The following is a 27177-nucleotide window of genomic DNA, read 5'->3' on the forward strand; positions in this document are numbered from 1 at the left end:
ATCTTTAGCAAAGAAATATAATGTGATCCGTTTCGTGTTTCTCGTGTTGTTTTTCTATAAACTCTGTTTTTAAGAAAATATTTAATATTTTACATATTTTAATATTTAATGTTTTTAATTTAATGTTTTTAATAGACGCTAGGACTATCTTAGACACTTGAGTCCCAAATCTGCATGTGTTCCTCTTGGCCATGATCACCTGTGGCGTTTGGTGTTCCTGGGCACAAATCACAGAGCTGCTCAGCCACACGCACTTCCCTGTTTGTACATTCCCGTGGTCAGAATCGGCAACAGCCTGCGGAATAGACTGTCCTCCAACAGCTCACATTTTTCCTAAACAACATTTCCGTGTGTGTGCGCGCATGGGCGTGTGCACATATGTATTAATTTCTCACCTTTTATACTCTTCTTCAAAATGTAGGTGACATGTTCCAATAGCTGATAAGCATTTCACAGTGTGGTAGGTCAGGTTTAGCGTGTAGTCCCTTTGATAATGCCTTCTTTTGTAAATACGTGGTAGAAGTTACAATGGAGTCCTGCCGGGGAAGCAAATCAAAAGGTGGCAAGTTCTTTGACCCTTCCCGCCAGAAAAAGAATTTGGTAAATTGTTAGACAGGTTATCGACTGCCCTTTGGAGAGCCGGGGTTTGTATTCTGTACCTCCTTTCAGCCGGGGCTTGTATTTCATGTGTGAGAGGCCTGCATTATCATAATCCATTTTTCGCTGTTATGTGATCTACCAGCAGTGCTCATAAGCCTCCTTTCGGAAGAGCATTCCCCATTTACTTGCTCTAATTCACTGTCTTTTTTTTTTTTTTATCATAAAATTGATGTTTTGCAACCAGCGGCATTATGTGTGAGTTGTTTATGGAGGTACTTCAGGAAAGACGATTAGTGGTGGAATTAAGATCGAGATGATGGCTGTGGAAGGAAATTCATGAGTAGACATCACATCAGTGACACAGCAAGATAGGGAAAGATGCATTTAAACCCGAAGATCCTGAAAAATATCAGGAGTAGAATTATAACATGTCTTTGGCTGATGTTGAATAGTGCTAATGGTAAACTAACAAATTTTGACATAATGGTTCTAGTAGGTAGAAAATGCCCAGATGGACCCCAACATGTAAAAAAGATATTTTAAAATGCCTCTACCCATTAACTGGTGATTTCCCCTGGCAGTACTCAATCTGGAATATCAGTAAAAATAATGTAGAATTGTTCATTTATTCGTGTTATCATACGAATCTTAAAACTTTTGATAGGAGAATTTTTTTTTAAGATTTATTTATTGATTTGAGAGAGAGAGTGTGGGGGAAGGGGCAGAGGGAGAGAATATCTAAGCAGACTCCCACAGAGCGTGGAGCCTAAAGTGGGGCTTGATCTCATGAACCAGTAGATCACGACCTCAGCCAAAATCAAGAGTTGGATGCTTAACTGACTGAGCCACCTAGACACCCTGAGAATTCTTTAAGTTATGCAATTTTACACACCTGAAAAGATAACCCAAGTAGGATTTTTTTTTGAGTGTTATTAATGGTTATGAAATTTTGTAGGAGCTCTTATTCAAGGGGAAAACTTCCAGGTTTTCTCCTTCTCTCATATAATATGCCACTTTCCTTTATGGCTCTTAAACCAACAACAAAATCTTTCTAACCCAATGATTGTGAGTTTTAAGATATTCTCTTGGGGAATGAAATTTAAGCAAAGACTAGGAACGTGAGCGTGCACATGGTTTGCCTCGGAGAACAGAGTGAAGGAGCCCAGCTCTTGGCCTTTGGCTGTTCAGGCTTCTGAGACTGGGGATCCAGGTGGGAAAGAAAATGGCCCAGGAAACTCTCTGGTGTGTCTGGCAAATTGTACTCAGGCAGCAAAAGCCTTTACAAAGGAAAGGACGCTGCTGTTTTCCACTCTTGCTGTGGCAGCCTGGTGCTGGCTTCAGTTCAGATATTCTAGGCATTGGAGGAGGTCTTCCTTAAACAAATCTGTTAACATTTTAGTTTTCAGGAGAACACAGTGCCACTTCGATGTAAATGCACCGTTCTTCCTTCAGGCTGACGCTGCTCCAGCTCAACCATTCCTGGGGTCCCCGCTTCCTTCAAGAGTCAGGTGGTTTGGTCCAGTCTTCATAGCTGGGCCCAGCTTGCGTGTCCTCATGTGGTTCTTCCTGTGGATTCTTTGCCATTAGAAGCCTCTCTGGGCAGAACACGAGGCTCTCTCGGCTCCTCATGTCAATGCTTTTTTCTTCCTGAAGGTGGTTCGCAGTTGTTTCTCTTGTTTAGCCTGTGATGGTTGATCCCAGTTGGAGTTACAGTCTTTCTCTCTTTTTCTCCCTCTCTCCCTCTTCATCTTGCCTCTCTGCTCCCAGTTTCAAGCTGTTACCTTTTCTCATTGCATCTGGGCTCAAATGCAAGCATCCTCAGGGAAGCTCTTTCAGAAGGAGTAGGAGTCCATGTTTAAAGAGTCAGTATCCCAACAGAGAGTTTTCCTTTCCTTTGATTATTCTGTTCATTCCAGATGGCACAGGTTGGCATCCTGCTTTTCCTGCACGTGGGAGGGCTTGGAGGCAGGCTGGCGGTCATCAGTATATATTGGTGAGTCCTGCCGGTAACTCATGGTCGAGCAGGCTCTGAGACCTTTTGATTAGTGACTGTCTATGATGTACTGGTTGCTGAGTGGGTTGAATACGACCCTTGTATGGAGACATTACCAACATATTTTTTAAAGATTTATTTATTTACTTTAGAGGCACAGAGACAGCACATGTGTGGATGTGGGGGTGGGGTGATGAGGGGTGGTGGAGGGGGAGGGACAAACAGGGAGGGAGAGGAGACAGAATTTCAAGCAGACTCCCTGCTGAGCATGGAGCCTGACGTGGAGCTTGATCCCAAGACCATGAGATCATGACCTGAGTCAAAATCAAGAGTTGGAGGCTTAACCGACTGAGCCACCAGGTGCCCCAAGACATTACCAATATTATTGTCACGAATTCCATATTTCATATATTTGATAATTTACTGATTAGAAATAATTGGGAGAGGCGTGTTGAAATCTCTCACCATGTTGGTGAATATGTCAGTTTTTCCCCTATCAATTTTGTATGCATATACGTGTATGTCCCCTCCCCCTTCTGTCTAAATAGACATATGCACACCCATATTTTAAACAATTGGTTGAGACTAATATCAGGTACATTTATATTTAAGATGATACTTATTTTTTTTGGTGCATTGAAACTTTATCACTGTGTCGTGTTTCTATTCTTAATAATGTCTTTATTTTATAATTTTTAAAAAAGATTTATTTTATTTATTTGAGAAACAGAGAGAGAGAGAGCGAGCTCAAGAGTGGGGGCTGGGGGAGAGAGAGAGGATCCCAAGCAGACTCTGCACTGAGTGTGGAGCCTGGTGTGGGGCTTGATCTCATGACCTGAGATCATGGCCTGAGCCGAAATCAAGAGCCGGAAGCCCAACAGACGGAGTCATCCAGGCGCCCCAATGCCTTTATTTTTAAAGTGTATTCTGTCTCACCCAAATATAGTTATTTTATAGTACAGTTAAAAAATATGACTCTGTGCTCGCTTCGGCAGCACATATACTAAAAAAAATATGACTCTATTGGTGTTTTAGCTGTCAGTTTTCACCGATTTATATTTTTGTGATTATTGAATTATTTCTCCCAGTGGTTAAATTTCTATTTTTTCTTGTTTATTCTGTGCTTCTTTTTCTTTCTGTCCTCTTTCTTTTTTATCTTACTGAGTTAGCATTTTGGTATTTTGTAAAAATTTGATTTTCCCTTTCTATAGGACTTGACTGCATGTACTAGTTTCCATTCTTTATGGTTACCCTTAAAATATTATCACATTTGATGAAACACAGTCTAAAATCCAGTAAGAGCCTTACCTTCTTCATGAAGAATAGCAGGACCTTAGAATACTACCTTCTCAATCTGATTATACAGTATGTTAGCTTTTCCTTTAAAAAAAACCCCCTCAGATGACACTGTTATCGTTTCACACGTGTGCGTGTGTGTGTGTGTGTGTGTGTGTGTGTGTGCGCATGCACGTGCATGGGTACTTACCATTTGATTAGCTTACCATTCCTTTTTGCATTTTAGCTTATTCTGGAGTTATTTTCTCTCTTGCTGAAGTGCATCCTTTATAAGTAAATTCATAGATGATCTGCTGCTGGTAATCTCTTTCAGATTTATTTTTGAATTTTTTTTTCCTATTCTTTAAAGATAATTTTGAATGATGTGAAACAATGGCATTGTTCAGATCTGGGAGAAATACTCAAAATTACATTGAAACCTTCTATCATTTCCCCACCATCCAATACAGTTATGATCCTGGCCCTTGGATAAAATTACTTCTTTGGTTAAAGTCAGAGCATGAAAAGATGGTCCAAAAGCAAAGTCATTGGGCCCTGACCTAATTCAGAAAGGCAAGGCTGAAACGCCAGTTTAATCATCTGAGGTCAGAACTTTTACCTTTTAAATGTTCTTAAGAGTTGGGGTGCCTGGGTGGCACAACGGTTGGGCGTCTGCCTTCGGCTCAGGGCGTGATCCTGGCGTTGTGGGATCAAGCCCCACATCAGGCTCCTCCGCTATGAGCCTGCTTCTTCCTCTCCCACTCCCCCTGCTTGTGTTCCCTCTCTCGCTGGCTGTCTCTATCTCTGTCGAATAAATAAATAAAATCTTTAAAAAAAAAATAAATGTTCTTAAGAGTTGAAATTGCCTTTTCTTGAAGTAGATAGTATATTAAAAATGTTGATATACTTTTTCTTTCGTGAATGATGTGCTGTTAGGAACAAAGGGTCCTATGTTGGCAATCCCCAAGACCCCCGGGTTTGATGATTCTCTAGAAGGTCTCTTAGGACCCAACATAGAGTTGTATTCATGGCTGTGATTTATTACAGTGAAAATACATAAAGCAAAGGGAAAAGGCGCATGGTGCCAGGTCCAGAGGACAGCAGGCACAAGCTTCCAGGGTCCCCTCCCAGAAGAGTCACACGGGATGCACTTAATTCCCCCAGCAGCGAGTTGTGACAACATGTGTCAAATGTTGCCAACCAAGCAAGCTCGTTAGAGACTCAGTTCGCAGGGTTTTCACTGGGGGCTGTTCACAGAGCCACATTTGCTTGGTAGGTACCCAAATTCCAGACTCCCAGCATAAACCCTATTGTTTGTACAAATAACTTGAGCACAGTTTCATCAGTTAACTGTGGTGGGACCCCCCCCCCCAAGTCCAAGTTCTTAGAAACCAGGCAAGGGTCACCTTGTAAGCTGGCCTGTCAAATACAGCGCTCAGGCCTGCTAGGTTAACTCTCTTCTGCACAGGGCCCGAAAGGAAATGATGATGTAATAACAAATTCTTCTGACACCTGAGTTCTGCTCTCACATTTTCTAGTTTAACATGGTCAAGTAAACAAAAAGCTACAGAGGGAAGAATTAAGTGCTCACGGGGGAGAAGGCTCAGAAAGAAGTAATTGACCAGCAGTGTGGCAAAGAATTCGGGGGAGCTGGGGTGGGGTTTGTTTGATTTTGCCAGGCAGATGAGAATGAAAACAGAGATTGGAGATTGGTTAGAAAGAGCTGGCAGTTTTAATACTAGTAGACTTCTGTAATGTTAGAGATTTATGTCTATTAGTTAGGGTTTTTCAACCTTAGCAGTGTTGGTGGTTTTAGACAGGGTAAGTCTCTCTCGGGGTGGGTGCGGGGCTGTTCCGTGCATTGTGGGATATTTGGGTAGCATCTCTCACCTCTGGCCACTAGCTGCCAAGAGTACCCGCCACCCTGCCACCTGCCCTAAACCACAAGTGATCAAAAATGTCTCCAGACCTTGCCTGTTACCAGATGTCCTGGGCAAGGACCACTGTGCTAACGCATTATTTACAATAAATAAATTCATAAAGACCTTATCTTCATACGTCTAAGTGGCTTACTAATATCTCACATTTACAGTACTTTTCCATTTATAAGGGTCTTTTACGTGGTTCTGGCATCAACCTCATGAGAGAGCCAGGAGTCTTTTATCCTCCTTATATAGATGATGGTAAGGAGGCACTGACGTTAAGTCAGTTTGCAGTGCAAAGAGAAAGTACTACTACTATTATTGTTATTAGTAATAGACATTTTATTAAATGCTTACTGTGAGCCAACCATTGTTTGAAATGCTTTACAGGTGTTAATTTTGGAATAAGCCAAAGGGGTACTACCATTATGTTGATTTTGCAGATGAGGCCAGAGAGGTTAAGAAATCTGCCCAAAGGCACACAGCTAGTAGGTGGAAGATCCAGGTCCAAACCTGGGAAATTTGGCTTCAGTGCTCCCATGGCCGCTAGGCTCTGGATAAAAAGTGAGATCTGGATGCTCACATTCTCCAGCGTGTTCTTTCTTATAACTATGTCCATGGAGGTTGCAATTTGCTTACACTGCTTTTCTCACTCAGACCAGCTCAGTGGTTTGCATATCACTTTTCCTCTATTCGAATCAGCTAAATCTCACAGAGATAAAAAAAATTGGAAGTCTTCTTTCTGTAACCTAACTCTGCTGTTTCAGATGTTGTCTTCTGTTATTATCTTGATTCTTTCTCTTTTTATTTTGATTATAGCATTTCACGGAAATCTGGGTTTGTTGCAGCTGGCAGCCTAGTTTGGTACATACACTTCATCCAATTCTTGTGTACTTCAGCTAAGAGACTTCTATTTATGATGTTTAAACATTCCACAGTATTCTCCAGATCTTTCCACCAGCTCCCAGTGTATGATATGCCGTATTTCCAGGAAATGTATTAATGTACCAATTCATCCACCTCTTCTTTCGTATTTTTTTTTTTTTTTTACTTTTTTCCTGGTTCTCTTTGAACATCCATTTCTTGTGGTTTAATGCCTTCTGTCTTAAATTCTGATCCCTAATATGGACAAGGAGAAAATATATCTCCTGGTGAAGAAATCTACCTTCATTAAGATTTCTGTTCAAGACATTTATTTTCCAAAGACTTTCTACCACCCTTTAAATACAGTATTTGGAAAGAGCTAGGATTGACTGTATGGTACCATCAGTTAATTTGCAAATGCTTTGCTTTTCTGTACCTATGATCTCATGAGGGACAACTGGGCTCTCAGTTTATTTCTGCATCTGGTTTTCTTTTTTCTTCTTCTGTAGGTGTGGTAGTGGGAGGGGAAGAGTTGAGACTATGACTTCAGAGCAGAATACTGTTGGATTAGTGTAGACGGATGTTACTACATAAACAGGGTGTTGAGAAATCCATTATATTACTCATGATCCCTAGTAGTGGCAGATATAAACTCCTTCTTTCTCCCAGCATTTATGATTTTGATTATTAATATTAAATTGAACTTTTCCTCCTAGGTCAGAATTTTAGATAATTTCTTCCTGTTATGCACCTTTTTTAATTTTTTAAAAATTTGTATTTATTTATTTATTTTAGAGAGGGGGTGGGGGAGGGGCAGAGGAAGAGGGAAAGGGAGAGAGAAAATCTTAAGCTCGACCTCACAACCCTGAGATCATGACCTGAGCCGAAATCAAGAGTTGGACACTTAACCGACTGAACTACCCAGGCGCCCCCTGTTATGCATTTTTAGACAAAGTTACGGGATAGACAAGTGAACCCACCATTACAGAACCATTGCATTTTAGGATTGGAAAAAAATGCAAAGTATTTCCATCTGTTTATAGTTCTCCGTGTAATTGCATAGCGTGTTAGGTTTGCCGCTTTGGCCACCAGCTCAGCAGAGTATGTCTTCTAAAATAAACCAAAACAGAAGCAGCTTTTCAATTTGTTTGTTTGTCTTCCAGTGTAGCCCTTGACCACAGAGAACTCAGTACGGTGCACCAGAATCAGACTTACAAAAGTGGTGTTTTATTTATACGCCTGTACTTTAGAAGTTCAGATCTGCCACCTCTTCTTATTGTCAAATCAGATGATGAGAATGACTAGATTATTTTCAGGAAATGATGCTTCAGAATAGGAGGTATGGGTGGCAAGCCAAGTTTCGTCAGTTTCCAAATAGGAATGAGTTTTGCCTGGCATGGGGGAAATTCACATGCCCGTGGAGAAGCTGTTATAAATTGTACCCACCCCACCCACGGTTCCCTTTGCCATCTCAGGATGCTGTTTAATTTACAATTCTGCTTAGTTTTAAAATTACGTTTACTTAAAAAATTCTGTTTACCTTTTAATTAACCAGAAATAGGCTGGAGCAGGTTATTCCCCCCATGTCTGCCCCCCAAATGGAGTTAGCCTGCAGTACATACAGCAGGGTCTCCATGGGCTAACCTTCCTGTAACGCATTTGAGAATAGATTTTAACTACAGCTCTCAAAGGAATTAAAATAGATTCATAACATTTTTGAATTAAACATTGCGGAACCCCTGAAAATCTCCATGAAACTTTATTCCCCAAAATGTATTTCAAAAAAACACCCACGTGTCCCATTCTTATTTTAGCTTTAAAGTATAGCAGTGCATAGTTTCTACCTTCGGAAGGCCAGTGAAATTCAGCTGGTTAAGACTGACGGTGCCAATATTCCAGAACACTCCGAAGTTGTCTGTCCGGCTTCCCTGGGTAGAGCAGAGTTCAGAGGTAGCCCCCAAAAGGTGTGGCTGCCACCGGGCTGTGGCTCCAGGATGCGGGGAGGGAGCAACCTTGCAGGCTATGGCCTCCTCCCTTGAATCAGCACTGCAGTTTCGACCAACATTTTAAACAAACTTGACTGTCTAGTTTCTGAATCTGGATTAGAAGGTGGAAACCAGAAGGGGCGAAGACTGTGCGAGGCCAAGTGCTGTGGGAGAAGGGCTCTTGCGACACCCTGGAAGTCATGCATGCACCATGATTTCCTGTGATCTAGGCAGTCCCAACCTTGGTAGACTTTGAAAGCACTACTGCTTTGCATTGCGATCTGTTAATATCTCTGAAACTGACCCTAAGGTATGATGACAAAATTTAAATTAGGTTTGTAGGTGCTCTAGGAAGGCAGGAAAATTACGTTAAGGCTTCCGAAGGATGTTAATTAAAATAGTTCAAATACATCCAACAGTCGTGGGGTTTTAACTTCAGTTAAATGGAGTCTTTACTTACATGGGACGTTTAAATCCTGAGGAATGCTGGGAAAATGAGGCCATGATGTACATTTCCTATGGTGAGTCTGACTCCACAGGGCTACAAAATATTTTTAATCCTGATTCCAGAAGTGCTAAGGTAACTGTTGGTAGGACGTACAGAGTTTATTTGCGCTGCTGACAAGAGATGACTCCGTCAGGCTTCTCCTGGGAAGCCAGGAACAGGATGCTAGAAAGAAGCCTCTACAAGGAGAGTGAGGTGGATAGGACTTTTGAGAAACCACAGGAAGAGGCACAGGGTAGACATCACCAACGAGAGGGGCCAGGGAGGTAGGGGGCTCTTTAAGGGACAACTCTGAGGGTGATGATAGAGTCACAGCAGGTAGAGATAGATTTTCTGTGCCAGCCGAGTGTGGGGAGGAGGCAGCCATGAACCAGTGTTTGTACCCTTCCCTACACAGATGGAGCAGACGCCCTCACTTCATCCCTAGGTGGACCTGCGTGTTTACCTGCATCACACAACATGGGAAAGCTTCACTGTGGCTTGACTGTGCTGTGGTCATATGGCTCATTCTTATCTCCCTCTCTCTCCTACCTTTCTTCCTTCTTTTCTTCTTTCCACAACATTTACACATATTATGGAAGTCACATGATGAGCCAGACTCTGGTAGGTGCTGAATGTGCTCTGACGAGAGACAAGACAGCCCGTTCTTGCTGACACAGAACTATCCTTGTACTGTGAGACAGGGACGTGTCAATAGGAGCATGCAGATGAATATAAGAATTACCACGGGAAAGAAAGTACATTTCAGGGCACACTGGGGAGGCCAAGAGGGCTTCCTGGAGAAAGTGACGTCTAAGGCAAGACCTAAGCGATGAAGAGGAGTTAGCCAGAGGAGTGGGGTGTGAGGAGGGATGAGTGTTCTGGGCCAGGAGAGCAGCGTGTGGGGGAAGAGGTGGGAAAGACAAGGGTGAGCTCCATGGGTGGAGCACGGCATGAGCAGGACGACTATAGAGGGTGATTGTGGGGTCTTGGAAGATAGGAGGCTGGACTTTACTTTCAGATCACCGCGAAGACATTGACCAGTTGTACTCAGAGGAGTAATGTAATCAGATCGGCATTTTAAAATGCTTGCTCTGGCAATTTGACTTGGAAGGGCAAAACTGGCAAGCGTTGTAGTTACTTGAAAGGACAATGTGACCTGTCATGAAAAATGCAGTGGAGATGGAAATGTAAATATATCCGAGGTGTGTTTAGGAGATAAAATAATAGACTTGGCGATTGGTTGATTGAATGTGCGAGGAGGCAAGATTATCATCCCCTGGTTTCTGTCTTGGGCAACTGGGCACTAGTAAATGCAAGAGTGAATAAGAGGGAGGAACTTGTCTTGGGGGTGGGGTGGGATATTGGCAGTGGAGTTTCAGCCTGGTTGAGTTTGTGGTTGGGGTGGAACATACTGGAAATACTAGTGGCTCTGAGGTCCAGAAGAACATGCTGGGCTGGATTTGGGAGTAATCAGCATATATGCAGAGATTACCCACAGCTCTGAGGATCAATGAACCAGGTGATCACCCTGATGTAGACTGAGAAGAGAAGAAGCCCATGTTAGAACCCCAAAGGAGGGTGGGCAGACAGAGAGGAATCCACAGGAGACAGAGAAGGGACAGCCAGAAGGGGAGAAGCCAGGCTGGGAGCGTGTGGCGACACAGACTGAGACAGAGAACGTTTCCAGATGGAGCAGCGGTCCATCAGAGGAAGACAAAAGGATGTCTGTTGCATGTGTCCACAGGAAGTCATTACAGCTTCGACACTCTAGAGGCACTTCTGGAAGCAGGAGCTAGAAGCCAGAATTCATGGTGTTGAGAAGGGAGCTGGAGAGGCGATGAGCAGGGGCAGTGACTTTAGGCCTGTTTGAAGGAGAGAAGAGAGTCTAGCTCCACAGGCTAGAATAGTGTGCGGTTGGAGGGAGAAGCAGAAAGTTAGGAGAGCCTTGAGGATGCTTGGATGCTGACAGGAAGCAGTGAATAGAGAAGCCAAAGTTGAAATTTTGGGAGATAGTGGGGTAACTGGTGATAGAGGGTCATGAGAATAAAGGGGGGAGGGGACCCAGAATAACGATCCAGAGATGGCCCTAGCCACCTCTTTCCAGTGTGATGGGAGGGAAGGATAAAGCAATTTGTGCTAAAGCATCGCTTCACAACATAATATTTTAATTATGTTCTTTTAAAACATTTCTCCACAGACACTACCCAAAGCAGTCCTTCACCACGGTGGCAGATACACCCGAAAACCTTCGCCTGAAACAGCAAAGTGAATTGCAGAGTCAGGTAACTTCTCGAAAGCCTATTTTTGTTACACCGGTACTAACTAGTCGTCAGGAGGCCAGTCTTCTGAGGTTTCGTCCTTGCTCTGTGTCTGCCCGGTGACCGGCCGGTGCGGAGGCTGAAGGCAGCCGCGGGAGGGCGTTGCTGGGGAGATTGCGGCACATCTGTTTTATTCCTGGTCTCGGATCATCCTGACATTCCCGGTTCTGTTATTCACATGGGACTAGGGCAACTAAATGAGTTCTGGTCAGAGTCAGTGTTTCCCAACAATATTGATTTATTTGGTCCTAAATATTTAAAAACATTTTATAAATAGCTTTTCCACACCGCATATGTAGGGGGAAGAAGAGGTGTTAACTTGACCCAGTTGCAGTGCGTGTGGGGCTAACACCCTGTCTGTGTATCTCACACCAGCCATGAGCTTTGTTTTCATCCTGTCACTTTATTCATATTTCTTTCATATGTCACACTGACAGCATGAACAAAGATTAGAACACCACAATTGGCTCCCACTCAACCATTTTGGATGCGAACTTGCCTTCAATATGGTGAAACACACTGGTGAAGACTAGGGATTTAAATGGCAGTATTTTCTGCAGGGACACCCCATCTCTTAGGAGACACAGGGCGCTCTCTTTCAGAGAAGTTATCTTGCCTGCCACACTGTGGGAAGACGGTGAAACGACTACATTGCAGCCCTTTGGTCAACCGTGTAGTAAAACCCCACCAAAGTCGGGGTGGGGGGGGGGAAGACTGAGTTGTAGTCCCCCTTCTGCTGCTCATGGGTTGGGACCTGGGGCCAGCCACTCTGATTCTCTGTGCTCCTGGGAAGTGAGACTGTCTATCTTATCTGGTCTACCTGTCCTGGCTGGCTTCGGTATCAGATAGGTGGTGAGGTGTGAAAGCATTTTGAAAGTTAACAGGTTATATGACTATGAAGGCTTCTTACTTTTATTAGGGTCCCTGAAAATCCTTGCTATGAAAAAAGGAGAATTACAGAATCTGCGAAGGAAAGAGGAACCTGGCTAATAGGCTTCGAAAATGCCAGTTGTGGCTATTGTAAATGACAGCCGTTAGCTCTCAGTGGTAGCGGATCTAATTATTTCTGTGCAAGCTTATGTGTTCACAGGGGACATTGTGGTTCCCTCCACCCTCTTTCTGGGGGTCTTGGGACCACTTCCCAATCCATTTAGTTGAAGGAAGTAGAACTCAAAGTAGAGTTTGCTGTCGGTTAACAACACCATGAAGACTTGGTTGGCAGTTAGTTTTTGGTTTTGTAAAATGCTAATTCTTGTGTGCTAAGCCATTAGTTCAAAAAATTGAGTGCTGGCCAAAGAAAGGCAGTGTTGCAGAGTCGGCAAGAACACCCCTGCTCATTCACACCGCGGAGGGTGCCAGGACTTGGCTCCAGTCTGTGCAGATCCAATATGCCTTTCTTCTCATCAAGTTAGGATTAATTAGATAATTCTGGAGAAGTACTTCGAGCACATTGGAAAACAGAACTAAATCAAGCAATCAAATATTTGTTTCCTGCCTATTACATGTCCTTGTTCTGTGCAAAAGAATTCATAATTAGTTAATCTTCCCTTCACTGAGCTCACAGGGTTTGTAAGGAAACAGGACTAACATAACCTTACTTTCCCCCACACCCCCGGAAGGCTATCTTTAATGTACAGTAAGGATTCCAGAAGGAAGGGATGAGTGTGGGTTGGACTGGTTGGTGGTTCCTGCTAGAGGTGGATTTGAGTGGAGCCTTGAAGGTTGAGAAAGGATTGGATTTAAACACTTGTCTCCTTCCTTGGAAGGCATTACCGCTCCCTTTCGGTTCAATTAGTGGTGACAGGTGCCTTGAGCTGGGCCCAGGAAGAAGCCTTTAGTGTTTTCCTCCTGCGTGCCTGCCTCTTGGAAATACAAAGAGAAAAGGAACTCACTGTTTGACGAAGGCTGATTTTATTCTCTGTCACGGAGCAAAGTGCAAGCTTCAGAAGGTTCTGATAGGCTGGTGGGACAGAGCTGATGCAGGACGGCGCAAAGCGCTGTGGGGTCTCCAAGCGGGGGTCAGGTGAAGGCATCGGAATCTCCTTTAGATTTTGTTCCAGTGTCATCTCTAGAAAGAAATGTAGGACTTCTTCAACAGATAGGATGGGAAATTCAGCTCAATTCAAGAAACACATATTGACTATGTACTATTGCAACAGACTGTGCAGGGCACTTCGGATATCAAGGCGTCATCATCATCATCAATCTTGCTATATTCTGCGCACAGAATTTTACATGTATTGTTCCATTTAGTCTCAAACAGCCCTGTGAGACACATATTTATGATTACTATCCCTGTTTATTTTATTTTTAAAAGATTTTATTTATTTGAGAGCGAGAGAGGGAGAGAGCACGAGTAGGGGAAGAGAGGGAGAAGCAGACACCCCACTGAGCAGGAAGCCCAGCACAGGCTTGATCCCATGACCCTGAGGTCACGGCCTGAGCAGAAGGCAGATGCTTAACCAACTGAGCCATCCAAGGGCCCCTGTTATCCCTATTTAGATGAAGCACTCCACCTTTAGAGACTTTAGATAACTTGTCCTTGCAAACTTATTAAGGAGTTGAACTTGGAATAGAATCCACATCTTTGAACCCCCATTACCCACACTCTTAACCATGGCCCTGGTCCCCTTATTCAAAAGGCACCCAGAAAAGGAGATCCATAAGCAAATAGTTATAGTGCAAGGTTATAGGACAGCGTATGCAAAGGTAGGATTTTGCATAAAGTACAAAGTCCCTCATAGGAAGAAGTCCTTCTCCCCTTCTTCCTCCTCATTCTCAGCAGTGGTATTTTTCTGAGTGACAGATGAAAACACTTCTATAAGAGCATTTCTGCTTTTGCAAAGGCACAGAAAAGTATCTACCCAAATGGTGACATTCATTAATGGCAACTGATTCAATTTTAGTGTTTTAAATAACTCGGTACTGTGGCAGAGTGTTTTGACATCAAGAAATCTGAACAGCCCAAAAGTTTTGGTGGAAAATTGACTATTAACATTTTATTTACTTGTTTGTAATTATTTGCAGTACTAAATGAGTCAAATCTGCTCATAAGTTTGGAGATTCTGAAATCCTCTTTTAGTGTTGTTTGGTTAAAACTAGTTCTTTTCTTTCTGTTCGTTAGCTTATCAAAGGAGCCAAAATGAGGGAAAAACAAAAACTAAGTTTTGTTCAACCTAAAAAGTTATTTATAGATACGCATTGTTATGTTCTCTTTTTTCTTCCTTTATCTTTTTCTCCCTCTATTTTTGAGAGGGTTGTAAACACTGCCAGCATTTCCCCCCCCAAAGTGTTAAACCCTCTCAAGCTTTTTTTGGGATTTGTAATAGGTGCCAGATTGTCATAATAAAATGGTGAGAAATATTAGAAAATAAACAAGCAAACCATGAGTTAGTTTTTTTGAGCTGGTGGTAGGCAGTGGTTTCCAGGCATTCTCCTGCCTACAGACAAACAGGTGCATGCCCGCTTGGCCAGCTCCCAGCTGCGGTGGGACAGGGGCTGCCCTGGCACTGGGCAGTTGAGCTGGGTGAGTGGGGGGTGGGTGGGAAGAGGGGGAAGCACTTCCATTGTCACTAACTCTCTCTTCATCCCATATCACAGGATGGACTGCTTCAAAGACATAGTGTAAATAGTGGTCGGCGCCCCCACTGGCCCACAGTAGCCACTGTCTACAGGGAGCAAAAGTAAAACTCTACTCTTAGTGGTATTAGTAACACTCGGTTTCACCTGTGGGGCCTCAGGCTGTCATCGCTGCAAGCCTGGGGACTGGCATAATACCCTCTTTCTGTAGGAAAGTGAGCCCAGAGTTCCAAAGCCCTGCCTTAGAAACTAAACGGGAATTGGGACTCTTTGTAAGGGGGGAATCTCTAAAGTTGAAACACTTGAGCCACGTGAAAGCCCCTCAGGAGAAATATTTTCTTGATGTGTTATTTTAATAGTATGCTGTCGCAAACATTTCCTTTTTCAGGCTGTGTAGCATACTCTTTCTGGAAGGAAAGGCACAGCTGTTTTGAGTGTCTGGGTCGGGGTCGGCAGACTTCTTAAAGCGGTGGAAAAGGTTCTTCAGCGGCATGATGAGGGGAAGGCCCCGTAGAAAGAGAACCAAGTGGGGCCGTTGTGGCTGACACCAGGGGCAGCGGCCAGATCCCTGTTCTGTCCCCATCGTCCACCTGCTTCTCGTCCGTCTCCTTACTCCCAGGGCCGGGGGGTGACTGTCTTCGGAAACCCTGGCCCTCTGTAGGGCAGAGTTCTGCGAAATACTGCTCCTGGTGAGGACGAAACGGGAGCTGCATTTCGTTGTTTATGTGATTGGCTTAGCTGTTTGCAATCATGCTGAAAATAATAGAGATTTTGGGCTCACTGTGTTCTTAAATGGAGTGTGTGTAATTTATGGGTGCTGATAAGATGAAAGATGGAAAATGATGATGGAGAGAATACAAATCATTCCGCAACCTTTGAGTCTTCATTTTGTAATCTGCGCTGATTCTTTTTTAATCTTCCGTGTCTCTGCGGAGGCATGAGGCACATGGTTCGCAGGGAAAACAATATAGGATAGCAGGAAGGGTGAGAAGGGAACGTGGCTTTTTATAGGGAACATAATCGTTAGATGTCTTTGTGGGGGAAATGAAGACACGTGTTTAATATAAACCTCTGGGAGCTCGAGGAGGTCGGGCTGCGGCCTGCTCTCTCGTTCTCCAGCTTGCCCTTGGCACCTTTCTGTACTCCTCATTCTATGCGTGCAGTTCCTGAGGGTTTTCTCAGTTATCTGCCATCTAACCATCCGTAAGGTGTTAACTACTTACCTAAACCATGTTGTGTTTTACTGGTGTGTCATTGAACACTGACTTCCTTCAAAGCAACAAAACCCTGACTCAGGAATGGTTGGAAGGCAGTTGGGGAGATACTTGGATAGTATTCTCTGGGTGCTTCAAATCCAATCCTGAGGGCCCCCACCCAGCCATAAATCTGACCTGCATGTCACTTCCCACAGAGCACCAATCTCAGGTCACACTGGGGGCACCGTCATGAGCAAAACCCAGGTAAAGTCCTCTGTCTCTGGGGATTTGTGGTTTAGTCGGGGAGAGGATGGTAATAAAAAATTAATAAAAATAGGTAACATTGCAACTGTGACAAGATCTGCAGGGAGAGTAGTGTGTATTTTAATTATTTCTCAGGGAGTTGGAGGCTGGGGTACTTTTCTGCAGACAAATGCATAACAAGATCTCGGTCCGGTTGGCTGCCTCCTGCCTGGCTGTGGGTCCCATTTCTAATGCCCACCAATTTCTTTGTTTCCACTTCCTGACCTTAGCTGACTCTCCTTATCTCTTCCCTGGGTCCTCTTCCCACTCCTTATCTCATCCGACAACCTCAGCCTTCTAAAACTGTCTCCAGGTAGTTTTTGTTGGGAATTCTTGTATTCTTGGGCGAGAGGCCTTCCATATGTGCCTTTTTTATTTTCTCTTTTCTTTGAACCCAATTTTGGCAGCTTTATAGTTCCCATCTTCTGATTTTGCACCATTCTGATCCTACAGCGATGCTTTTTACTTCCCGCAATAAGCACTTTCTCGTGTACGTGAGGGCGAAAGTTCATAGAGAGAAGCTTCGGCATGTTTCATAGCAGGGTTTCGAGACTGTGGTACTGAGGAGAGATTATGTTTCCCATATAGGAAGGGATGAATGTGAGTGAGAACTTCAAAGGAGAAATATTAATTCACTTGATGTGGCACATTGCTTCCAGGGAACATAGCATGCTGTGCAGATGTCAACTCTAACCCTCACGATTTCCCACAAGTCAGATTGTTTTTCTATCTTGCTTCTGGATAAAATGATGTAAGAGACAAAAACGTCAGTCGTGACAGACAGCAAAATAACCAAGATGTTTTGATTTGCTGTGTCATGAGGGGGTTTTAGAACTTTTCATCACAGGGGCCTGGCCTTCTACTCCTCGGCCTCTGGAAATGACCCATATTCTTTCCATCTGGTCCCAGAGTCCCGGCATGCGGGTTCTTTGGTGCCCTCCTGGCTCATCTCGTCTCCCTTTCCGTGATTCCCACAGGTCACGGTGGAGGACGTGAGGGCTGTACTTTGTGCGGCCAGCCTACAGGTTATTTGTCATTATTCTCTGGGCCTGAATCAGATGACTGGTCCTTCAATGAGGCATTGGAATATGTACCTATCAGTTTTGCAGTTCTGGGATCGTGACTATAACAGCTATGAAGAAGAGAATATTTTAACATTCTCAAATGAATGTGTCTTTCATCCTTCTCTTCTATAAATCATGTTCTGACATACCACCTCACATTTGTGACTCTAGAGAAAGGTGACGAGTAAACTGCACTTTGAGAAGGAGAAAATATGGTCCCCATGTAAAGAGGACTGTCCGTCCCCTTTTGGCCATGGTAGATTATAGAAAGAAGGCAGAAAAATCAGTCTGAAACATGACCCCCCCTTTCTCTTCTGGCTGAAGTCCCTGAGAGGGACGATGGGGAGGCATGGTAGGTAGATGGAGGGAGAGGAAGAGACAGAGAAGACCAACTCACAGGACCTACTCCCGACTTCTTCCCACCCGAACAGTGAGCTTCTACAGCATAATGGGCATGGAGAGAACCTGAATTTTGTTCCTAGCATCTCAGTGTCTCACGTGGCATGGAGGGTGAGGGAAGTCCCAGCACATCTTGCAGAGGAATGCCGAGGGCACTTGCTGGGGAGCTGCCACCGTCGGAACACTGTGTCCCTGCCATCGGAGGTAGCTTATGCAGGTGGGGAGAAGTTGTAAGATCTCAGTGAGGAAGGACGGATTTGACAGGTGGTACTATACCAGACTTCTTCTGAGCCAAGGGGAGAATACACCATGATGTCACCAGCCACAGCCTTCAGCAGTGGACGTTAGTGACCAAGCGGACAAGGAGAGGCCACTGAGGCCAAAGGAAGAAGAGAGAAAGAGTGAATATGAATGTGGAATCAAGACTTCCCTCTTCCTTCGCTCTGAAGTCACACTTCCTTCACTCCCTGCTCACATATGCTTGGATGCCATATTGGAGCGGAGACAGGAAGCAGGAGGAAATCTGAATATACCTAAGTTGTTTCAATCATTGAGTGGGTTTGCTTTAATCGCTGAGATTAAAGTTAGTTCCTTCCACTTTAGCAGGATGGGGACTTGTGAGGAATAGCAGAGCAGCTGTAGGAAATAGACATTTATTTTTTTATCTGAATACATTGTAAGTAAATTGCTAACCTTTCATTTTATTTGGTAAAATAAGAGTGCTTAGACCAGCCATCTAGAGATCTGGGTTTGAGTCCTGCTTCTGCCACTAAGTGTGACTTTGGGTACCACTGACTTTTGATCTTTTCAGGACATAAGACAATGAGTTGTACTAGATGATTTTTAGAATTCCCTCCAGTTACAATGATCTTGACTGTAGTACAAAAGTGTTCCGCTGTAACATCTCAGGATAGCAAAGATCAAAAGAACTTAAAGAAAAGGAATTGCTATTCTTTTTTTTGTCTGCCAAAATAATAATTGTCAGACCTTCCCTTTCATTTGACTATCCCTTTAAAAGCTTATTCCCCAGACTAAACTCAGATATTTGTTTAAGGTCATAGGTCTGAGGAAGTTGATGGGCAAATCAGTTTCACATTGGAAGATCTGTCTAATTTTGCACCAAACATGTTTAAAAATAGCAGAGGACAAAAGAAGACAAAAATAGTTACAGTCATAATATCCATTCACTGATAGCAACTGGTCTCATCTTTAGTTTTATTTCTTGAATTTTCTATGTAGAAGTAACTAGAATAACGGTACATATTAGTATACTTTTAGGAAGTGTCTTAGTTATTTTAGCTCACTTCCTTTATGCTTTCTTATTTTAAATTGTTTTCTTGAATGGCTTTGATTGATTATGTGGTAGCTTTTGGACTTTAAAAGTTAGTGTTTTCTCCCTACTGTGTTGTTTGTTTTCTATCACCCCCTTGTCCTTTCTAGAAGCAATTTGTTCCACTGAGGCTTACAATCTTGAGTTGGTTCAAGCAGTCCCTCCAGGGTGAAAGATGGTGCTGATCAGTATGGAGAAGCTCTTCTGAAGCAGACCCATTTCATTCAATTAGTAGCTTCATGAGATGGAATCTTTCTCAATACTCTTCATTGATTAATATTTTTTTCCCCTGATAATGTAATTTTGAATGGAGGACACTGCTCTGAAATCACTGCTTCGTCATGGAATCGGGCACCAGGACCCAATCTGTAGTAGGTACTGGATTCAGGGAAGGCCTCTTGATGGCAGCCCGCCAGCCACACACAGCAGACTTTCTTAGTGCACCTAGTGTTTTGATTCTCGTAAAGTACTTCTGTTTTCTTTTATCAGAAATTATTTGGCTTAGTTATCATTTCACTTTACCTCAGAACTTTGCTTCTAGCTTCCACTGACTTCGGAATGGCCGCCTGCTGGGATTCCTCAGGGGCCTTGTAAAGATGGAAGTTGGCCTATGGATTGCCGTGCAGAAGGAGCACTCTGTTGGCTTCATTCTTTTAAAAAGCTTCTATTGGAACAATCATTGTGTCGTATCCTCAAATGAGATCTCTACGTGGGCTTCTGAGAACATTGATTGTACTCATTTAATGGAGTGCTCCTTATGCCCAAACGTCTGAAGAGAACAGTTTGAATTTCCCTCCCTTCCTTCACCCCTCCCTGCCTCTCTTTGGATTTTTGGTGAAGTCAAGGGTCAAGAGGATGGCAAGTCAGGAATTAAATGAACACAAATGTGATCCTATCTAGAAGGGAAGTTCTGGCCTCCTTTGGTCTGACTCGCTGAGTTTCCATTTACATGGAATTGTTTTTACTTCAAGGGAATCTGTAATCTGCAAATATCTACTAAGGGAAATCTAACAAGCACCTCAAGCTACAGATTTAGCTTCCCAGGCACACAGTGCTTGTAGACATCAAACAACTAAATAGACTGAATTTCACATTCTTTCTTAAAACTAAAGAAGTGAAGGAGAGTGAAGCCAAGGATCCTAACCTATTTTTAAACAGCCAATCGGAGAGCCATTATACAGTCTTTTTTCTTTATCTCTAGAATTGCTATAATGCTTATAAATCATTAAAATTAAAACTAAAATAAATCTTAACTACGTTTCTGCTATTGCACAGAGAACATATACTTAACAAGATTTCCTTAGGATTGGGTGATTGTCAAGGCTTGGAAATGTTTCATTCGAGAATATTTTACTCTCTAGAGGGATGCCACTTAAAGTCTTAGATATGTATCTGTACTATATTACCATATATAATACATATATATGTATATTGCATATATGTATACATGCATATAACACACATATATGATATACATGTATTTATATACATGTTTATACGTAGGTATATAATATGCATATATAGTCATACATATACACACATATATAATAAAGCTAACTTGGGAAGACAATGTTCTTTTTTTTTTTTTTTTTTTGAAAGATTTTATTTATTTATTCATTCGACAGAGATAGAGACAGCCAGCGAGAGAGGGAACACAAGCAGGGGGAGTGGGAGAGGAAGAAGCAGGCTCATAGCAGAAGAGCCTGATGTGGGGCTCGATCCCATAACGCCGGGATCATGCCCTGAGCCGAAGGCAGACGCTTAACCGCTGTGCCACCCAGGCGCCCCTAAATAAATAAAATCTTAAAAAAAAAAAAATTCTCTCTCTCCTTTTGCCCCTTCTCCCCTCAAATAAATAAAGAAATCTTTAAAAAAAAAGAATGAAGAACTAGACACTTTCTTGAGAGGTAGACAGATGCCTATCTAATTCTTTCTTGCCACTAATCACAAATCAAGAAGAATCATGATATTCTTGATTTCAAAAGTTTACTAGCAGAGAAGTCCTCATTTAAGGACTTACCCATATTTCCTGTAATTTAATTTCATATAAAGCTGTTTCAGTTATTTACTGATTTAATCTATGCTTATTGAATACCTCCTTTGGTCAGACCCTGCCTGCCCTTAAGGTGAGGGTGTGTGGAGAGAAGCCGCCCCCCTGGGGAAAAAGAAGCAACCAAGGAAAGGCACAGCTCTTGGCTTAGCGGGGTTTATTGGGTCTCCTCGAAAGATCTTCTCCAAAATTCTGTAAACTCTTATTTTTTTCTGTACCCCGTTTGGCTTTCTCCTCTCACTGTACTGAAATGTTTACTCCTTCTTTGAAAGGAAGCCCAGATTGACTCTCCCTTACATGGATCAAATACCAAGTGCTCTGAGAAACAATATATTGGAGAAAAATGACCTTTCATCTGGTTTTGGAAATAGTTCTCTCTGTTTTTTGTTTCCCAGCACCCATGTCCCCTCCCACCCCCCTTTTTAAGTACCCATGCCCTTTTGTAAACTATTTGTAGAGCTTGTTTCTTCTTAAAATAATGTGGATGAAAAATGTTTTTGATTATTTTATGGACACCGGAAACCTTCTCTAATAAAATCCACTTTTTTTTGGTTGTCATCAAGAGAATTAAATCATGTCATCAGCAATACCCAACCCTCTTGTTATCCTCCAGACTCCAGAGGAGAGGCTCCTAACCCTCTTTGGGTCGGGGGCCCCTTTGGAAATTTGATGAAAGCCATTGAACTTCTCCTTTGAAAAAGGTACAAAAGCAAAAATATGCCAACTTTAGAATATAATTGCAGGGAGTTCATGGGAGAGTGAAGGCCATTGGAGTCCCAAGCTTTAGGGGGAGTGGCCAGATTGGCCAATGGGAGGAAGAGGACTGGATGAGTTTAGAGGTGCAACGGAGACTAGAGGATTGTTTCAGAAATATTATGGATTCCCTGCCTTCTAAGCACAATTTTATTTTATCTTGATTAAAATAGTAGCTATTTTGGAAATGTGAAATGTCACTACCTTAAAAAGTGCCAAAACTTAAAAAATACATATATTCTTTAATCCAGTAGTTCTACTCCTGGGAATCTCTGTTGTATGAACAAAATCATCAGCATATAAGGCATATGTACAAGGATCTCTAGGACAGCATTATTGGTAGTAGCAAAACCCAGGAAGCAGGGTGAAAGCCCATTAAGAAGGTAATGGAAGAATAAATTATGATAATCCATACCCTAGAATATCATGCAGCCATTAGAATGAATGAAATAGAGGTAGACCAGATGCCTTATAGGGATGTCTACGTGGTATTGTTCAATAAGAAATACAGATAGAGAAAAGTATATAAATTCTCAAACTTTCCCTGTGTGTATGTGTATGCGTTTCTTTGTCTGTATTTGCTTATGTCTGGTGGAGATGATATGTGTGGGGAGAAAAATACGGACTAATATATACTAACTCTTAACACTGGTTCTTGGGACTTATCTATGGTGAACCAAACAAAGAGGGAAAAAGGTATATAAGTATACCTGTATATATGTATACACATACATGTGGGTAGACATAAAAAGAAATAAAATAATGATTTAGAAGCATATTTGCTGATATGCATTTGACAGTACGTTCTTTGACTTCTTTCACAGTCAGCGACACTAGAGGTTTTCAGTTCACTTTGGTGGGACTTACTTGGCCCATTTGGCCAGCCTAGGCTCTCCCTGCTTGCTGACTTGTTAGATGAATTTCCTGTCATTTATTGCTCTAAAGTTATTTGGTCTTTAACAGATGCTTATTGGATGTCTGTTTTGTGTGTGGACTAGGTTTTGTGCTGGGGAGTACTGAGAGAACTACACCATTCGTGTGTGTGTATGCATGTGTGCATGTAGGTGTCTGCACGTGTATGTGCACACGCGTGTATATGTGTGTGCCTGTGTGTAGGTGTATGTTTGTGTATGTACGTATGTGTGTGTATGTGTGTGTGCATGTGCATGTATTTAGGTGTGTGTAAGTGTACGTGCGCATATGTCTGTAGGTGTGTAGGTGTGTGTGTATGTGTATATGTGTGAGTGTGTATGTGTATAGGTATATGTGTGTATGTGCTTATGCATATGTTTGTAAGTGTGTAGGTATGTGTATGTGTGGATGTGTATATATGTGTGTCTGTGTCTGTGTGTGCAAATGCATGAGTGTAGGTGTGTAGGTGTGTAAGTGTATGTGCATGTGTGTATGTGAGTGTATGTGTGTGTGTGTTTGTGTGTACAAATCAGGGATTGTTTGCAGCTGCATTTGCGCTTCCTCCTTTTTGTCTGTTGTGTTTCTGTTTATTTGGTTGTGGGTGTGTACAATGGAGCACATAGGTGCTGCTCTCATGTCAGTAAGAACCTAAGAATTTGTTTGGAGTGAGATCTTGATTTTCCTGCTTTGCTTAATTAAATATCTTATTGTCAAATTGTCCAGCTTTCCTTCAGAAATGCCGAGAGACCTCGAGAAAGGACAGTACTTGAGAAGATTTTAGAGGAAAAAGAAGTGTGCGAGATGCTTCCTGTATATCAGTATTTCTCAAAATTGGGGTTTCGTGTGTCACAGTTACCTGGTGAGCATGTTGAAGATGCCCGTTTGTGGGCCCGGCCCCAGACCCACCCAGAGGGAGTCCAGAAATCTGCACCATTACTAAGTGCCCCATGCCATTTTTACACAGGCGAATTTTGAGAGCTAGTTCCATCAAATTTTGTTTCAAATAATGAGGCCTTCTGGCATTTTTACCCCCACAATTTTACCAAGACCTTTCCATATCTTTGAATTCCTTTTCTGTATGGTGTGGGAAAGCTTGGCTATTCTGCCGTGTGGAAGCTGGCTCACGTTCACTGGTTTCTCATCCTGCTGCTCTGTAGGATTGACCTGCACGTGTAAGGCAGGATCCTTGGAGTTCTGTGCGGCTGTACCAGGCTTCTGAAAGTGTGTGCCACTGCTCTGTTTCCAGGTCAAGGCAATAGAGATAAGAGGAGGGATTCCTTAATTCAGTTTTAAGACATTTAGGCATTTGACTCAGCAGATGCGCTTATAAAAATTTTTCTAATATTGAAATAGCTTTTTATTTTCATCTTTTTAAAAAAAGATTTATTTATTTATTTTTAGAGAGAGCAATAGAGAGAGAGAGAGAGAATGAACATGAAAGCAGGAGGAGGGGCAGAGAGGGAGGGAGGGAGGGAATCCTCAGGCAGACTCCCCGCTGAGCACAGAGCCGACACGGGGCTCGATCCCTGGACCCTGAGATCATGACCTGAGCCGAAACCAAGAGTCGGCTGCCTAACTGACTGAGCCACCCAGGTGCCCCTTATTTTCATCTTTTTGTTCATTAGCAATGCCTGCATTTTAGAAGAGATTTTATTAAGAGAAAACTTGTTACTACCAAACATGCACAATTTCTTTCGGACTCTAAGGAAATGAGTGTAGGTCCGAAAGGGACTAAAATGTTTTGAAGAATCAATAATCCGATGGTCAAATCCAAATGTTTTCAATGTTACAGAGTAACTATATTCGTACAGATTAGAGAAAATTTCAGGTTATGATGTGTTTTATTATTTGCAGCTATAGAAGTAAAATTGGAATGCACACATGAGGCAACGTTTTTTGGGCATTCTTGATGCGTTGGACCATTTTTGGTTTATTTACAAACATTCCTAATAGAGACAAAAACTGAAAATGTTTTTTAAGATATCTAAGATTTATCCCCTTTCCCTCATTTCTCCCCCAACCCTTTTATCTGAAATGTCAAAATAATTGAAGGAAAGATTAGTTCACATGGTAAGAACTATGTGACCATTTTTCTACATTGCTCATGTGATTGTACCTGTGTAGACAACACCCTTAGTACAATTCGGATTAGAAAGGCCCTGTCTGAGAACCTTTGATCTCCACAGCAGGATATATACACCCAAAGTCGATGCAGGAAACGCATGACATCATCCCTCAATCAATAATCATCGATTGAGTAGAGTTGGTTTCAGAACTGCCTCGAGGGATACAGAAGGAAGAGTCATAGTTTCTGTCTTTGAAGAACGATCTAGTTCAGAAAGTAGTTCAAATGTGCATGCTGTCACATGGTACTGTAACAAAAGACCCTTTTAAGAAATACTAGGGAAACCAGCACGAGATGAATGATTGTGGGACAGGAGGGGGCTGAACAGCAGAGACATGAGTTGGCAGAGAGGCAGATTCAAACAGGAGCAAGACATGAGGTAGGCTTGAGCTGGTCCCATCCAAAAAGTGCCAGCAGGACCGTGTGGGAGGTCAGTCCAGGAGAGTCAGGTGGGAAACAAACCTATTAATTGAGTTTTAAATCTTTAATTTTCTGGGGAGTTATGATTTGAGAAATTCATTTGTATCATAAAATACAAAGATCATTGAATAGATCTTTGACAAGGTAAATGGTCTACAGTTTAGGCTTTCCCACTGTAGGTGGGAGCTAAGTGCTAGATGACTAATTTCTGGTGTCTATCTGCAATTCTAGAAGACATTTTTTTTTCCCAGCATGAGGCACAAAACTCTGCTACAATTATTTTTGAGTAATTTTTTTATGACTCATATCAGTGAGACTCTTGTAAATTAACATTTAAAAGAACAATGGTTCAACCACATTAAAAAACCTCCCTCTTTCCCATCTCAGAGATCTTTTCCTCTTGTCTAAAAAGTACCTACTTCTTTTTAGAGATTGGCATTTATACTGAGCCAGTGCATTTTTTTTTTTCCTCTAGAAAGGAAAAAAAGAAACACAGAAAAACCCACTAAGCAAACAAATCACCTGATTACTACCTACAGAGAAAAAAGCTGGCTTTGTTTTTTTCTTGTGCGTGTTTTTTTAGATCAATGCTTAGATGACAAATAGTTGTAATAGAAACATAGAGAACCCGTTTGGATATTGGCGTAGTGGGTGTAGAGAATGGGTACATTAAATTGCTGTCTAACAGAGCAAGGGAGCCAGTTCGTATCTTCTATTGGGAAACAAAACATATGACTGTTAAAAAGAAACAAAAAAACTTAGTTTTGAAGGAGAGCGTTGACTTGCCAAGGAACATTAAACTTCTACTATCTGTTCACACGTGGAGTGGGAATTCAGGTCTGACAGTAGATGAGCTTTTTCCTGACAGTCTTCATCTCTCTGACACCTTGCCTGCTACTTTCTGGAGAGAAAGCGGGTTCTCTAGAAGCTGAGAAGGGGATGCTTTGCTGGCTCTCCCCCCTCCACTGTGCTTGCTGCCGTCATCCTCTGCCCTTGGTTTCCAACTTGGACTTTCACGACTATCTGACCACTGCCTTCCTTCTCCACTTTCATTGTACTTGGTTTCCCTTCAGCACATCAGCTTTACGCCAGATCTTTGTCAGTCTCCCAAATGGCAGAGCACCCAGAAAGACTAGACATACGTTACGGGTGTCCTCTGCTCCACGCAAAACTTTTGCTGACTTACATCCATTTCGGGACATGCCTTTCTTGTTTCAGAGGCTTTCTTTCTGTTTGCAATAAGTATTTAACCCTTCCATCTCCAAATGTGTTCAGAGTGTATTTTTTTTTTTTTTAAAGATTTATTTATTTTAGAGAGAAAGAGAGAGAGAGTGAGCAGGCATGGTGGGGAGAGGCCTGAGGGAGAGAGAATCTTCAGGCAGACTCCCTGCTGAGCACAGAGCCCACACTGGGCTCAATCCCATGACCCTGAGATCGTGACCTGAGCCGAAACCGAGAGTCAGATGCTTAACCGACTGAGCCACCCAGGCGCCCTCAGAGTTTAGATTTAGACAGATTCTAAGCCCACCCGATTTTTTAGTACAGATATTTCACTCTCTCCTTTGCAAGTGCTGGTTTCCCGTTCAGTCCTTTATGTGGGAA

The 27177-nt window shown here is 42.6% G+C and overlaps 1 protein-coding gene across 2 annotated transcripts in view; it reads left to right on the forward strand.

Moving 5' to 3' along the window:
• Positions 1-27177, forward strand: part of NEBL (nebulette) — a 336480-nt gene that overhangs the window by 106521 nt on the left and 202782 nt on the right. For both annotated transcript variants that reach the window (XM_057304699.1, XM_026478969.4), the window contains exon 3: positions 11324-11408. In XM_057304699.1, coding sequence (XP_057160682.1) covers positions 11324-11408 — 85 coding nt within the window. The remainder of the gene's footprint in view (positions 1-11323; positions 11409-27177) is intronic.

Source organism: Ursus arctos, unplaced genomic scaffold (genome assembly GCF_023065955.2).
Source record: "Ursus arctos isolate Adak ecotype North America unplaced genomic scaffold, UrsArc2.0 scaffold_30, whole genome shotgun sequence".
NCBI classification, from domain to species: Eukaryota; Metazoa; Chordata; class Mammalia; order Carnivora; family Ursidae; genus Ursus; species Ursus arctos.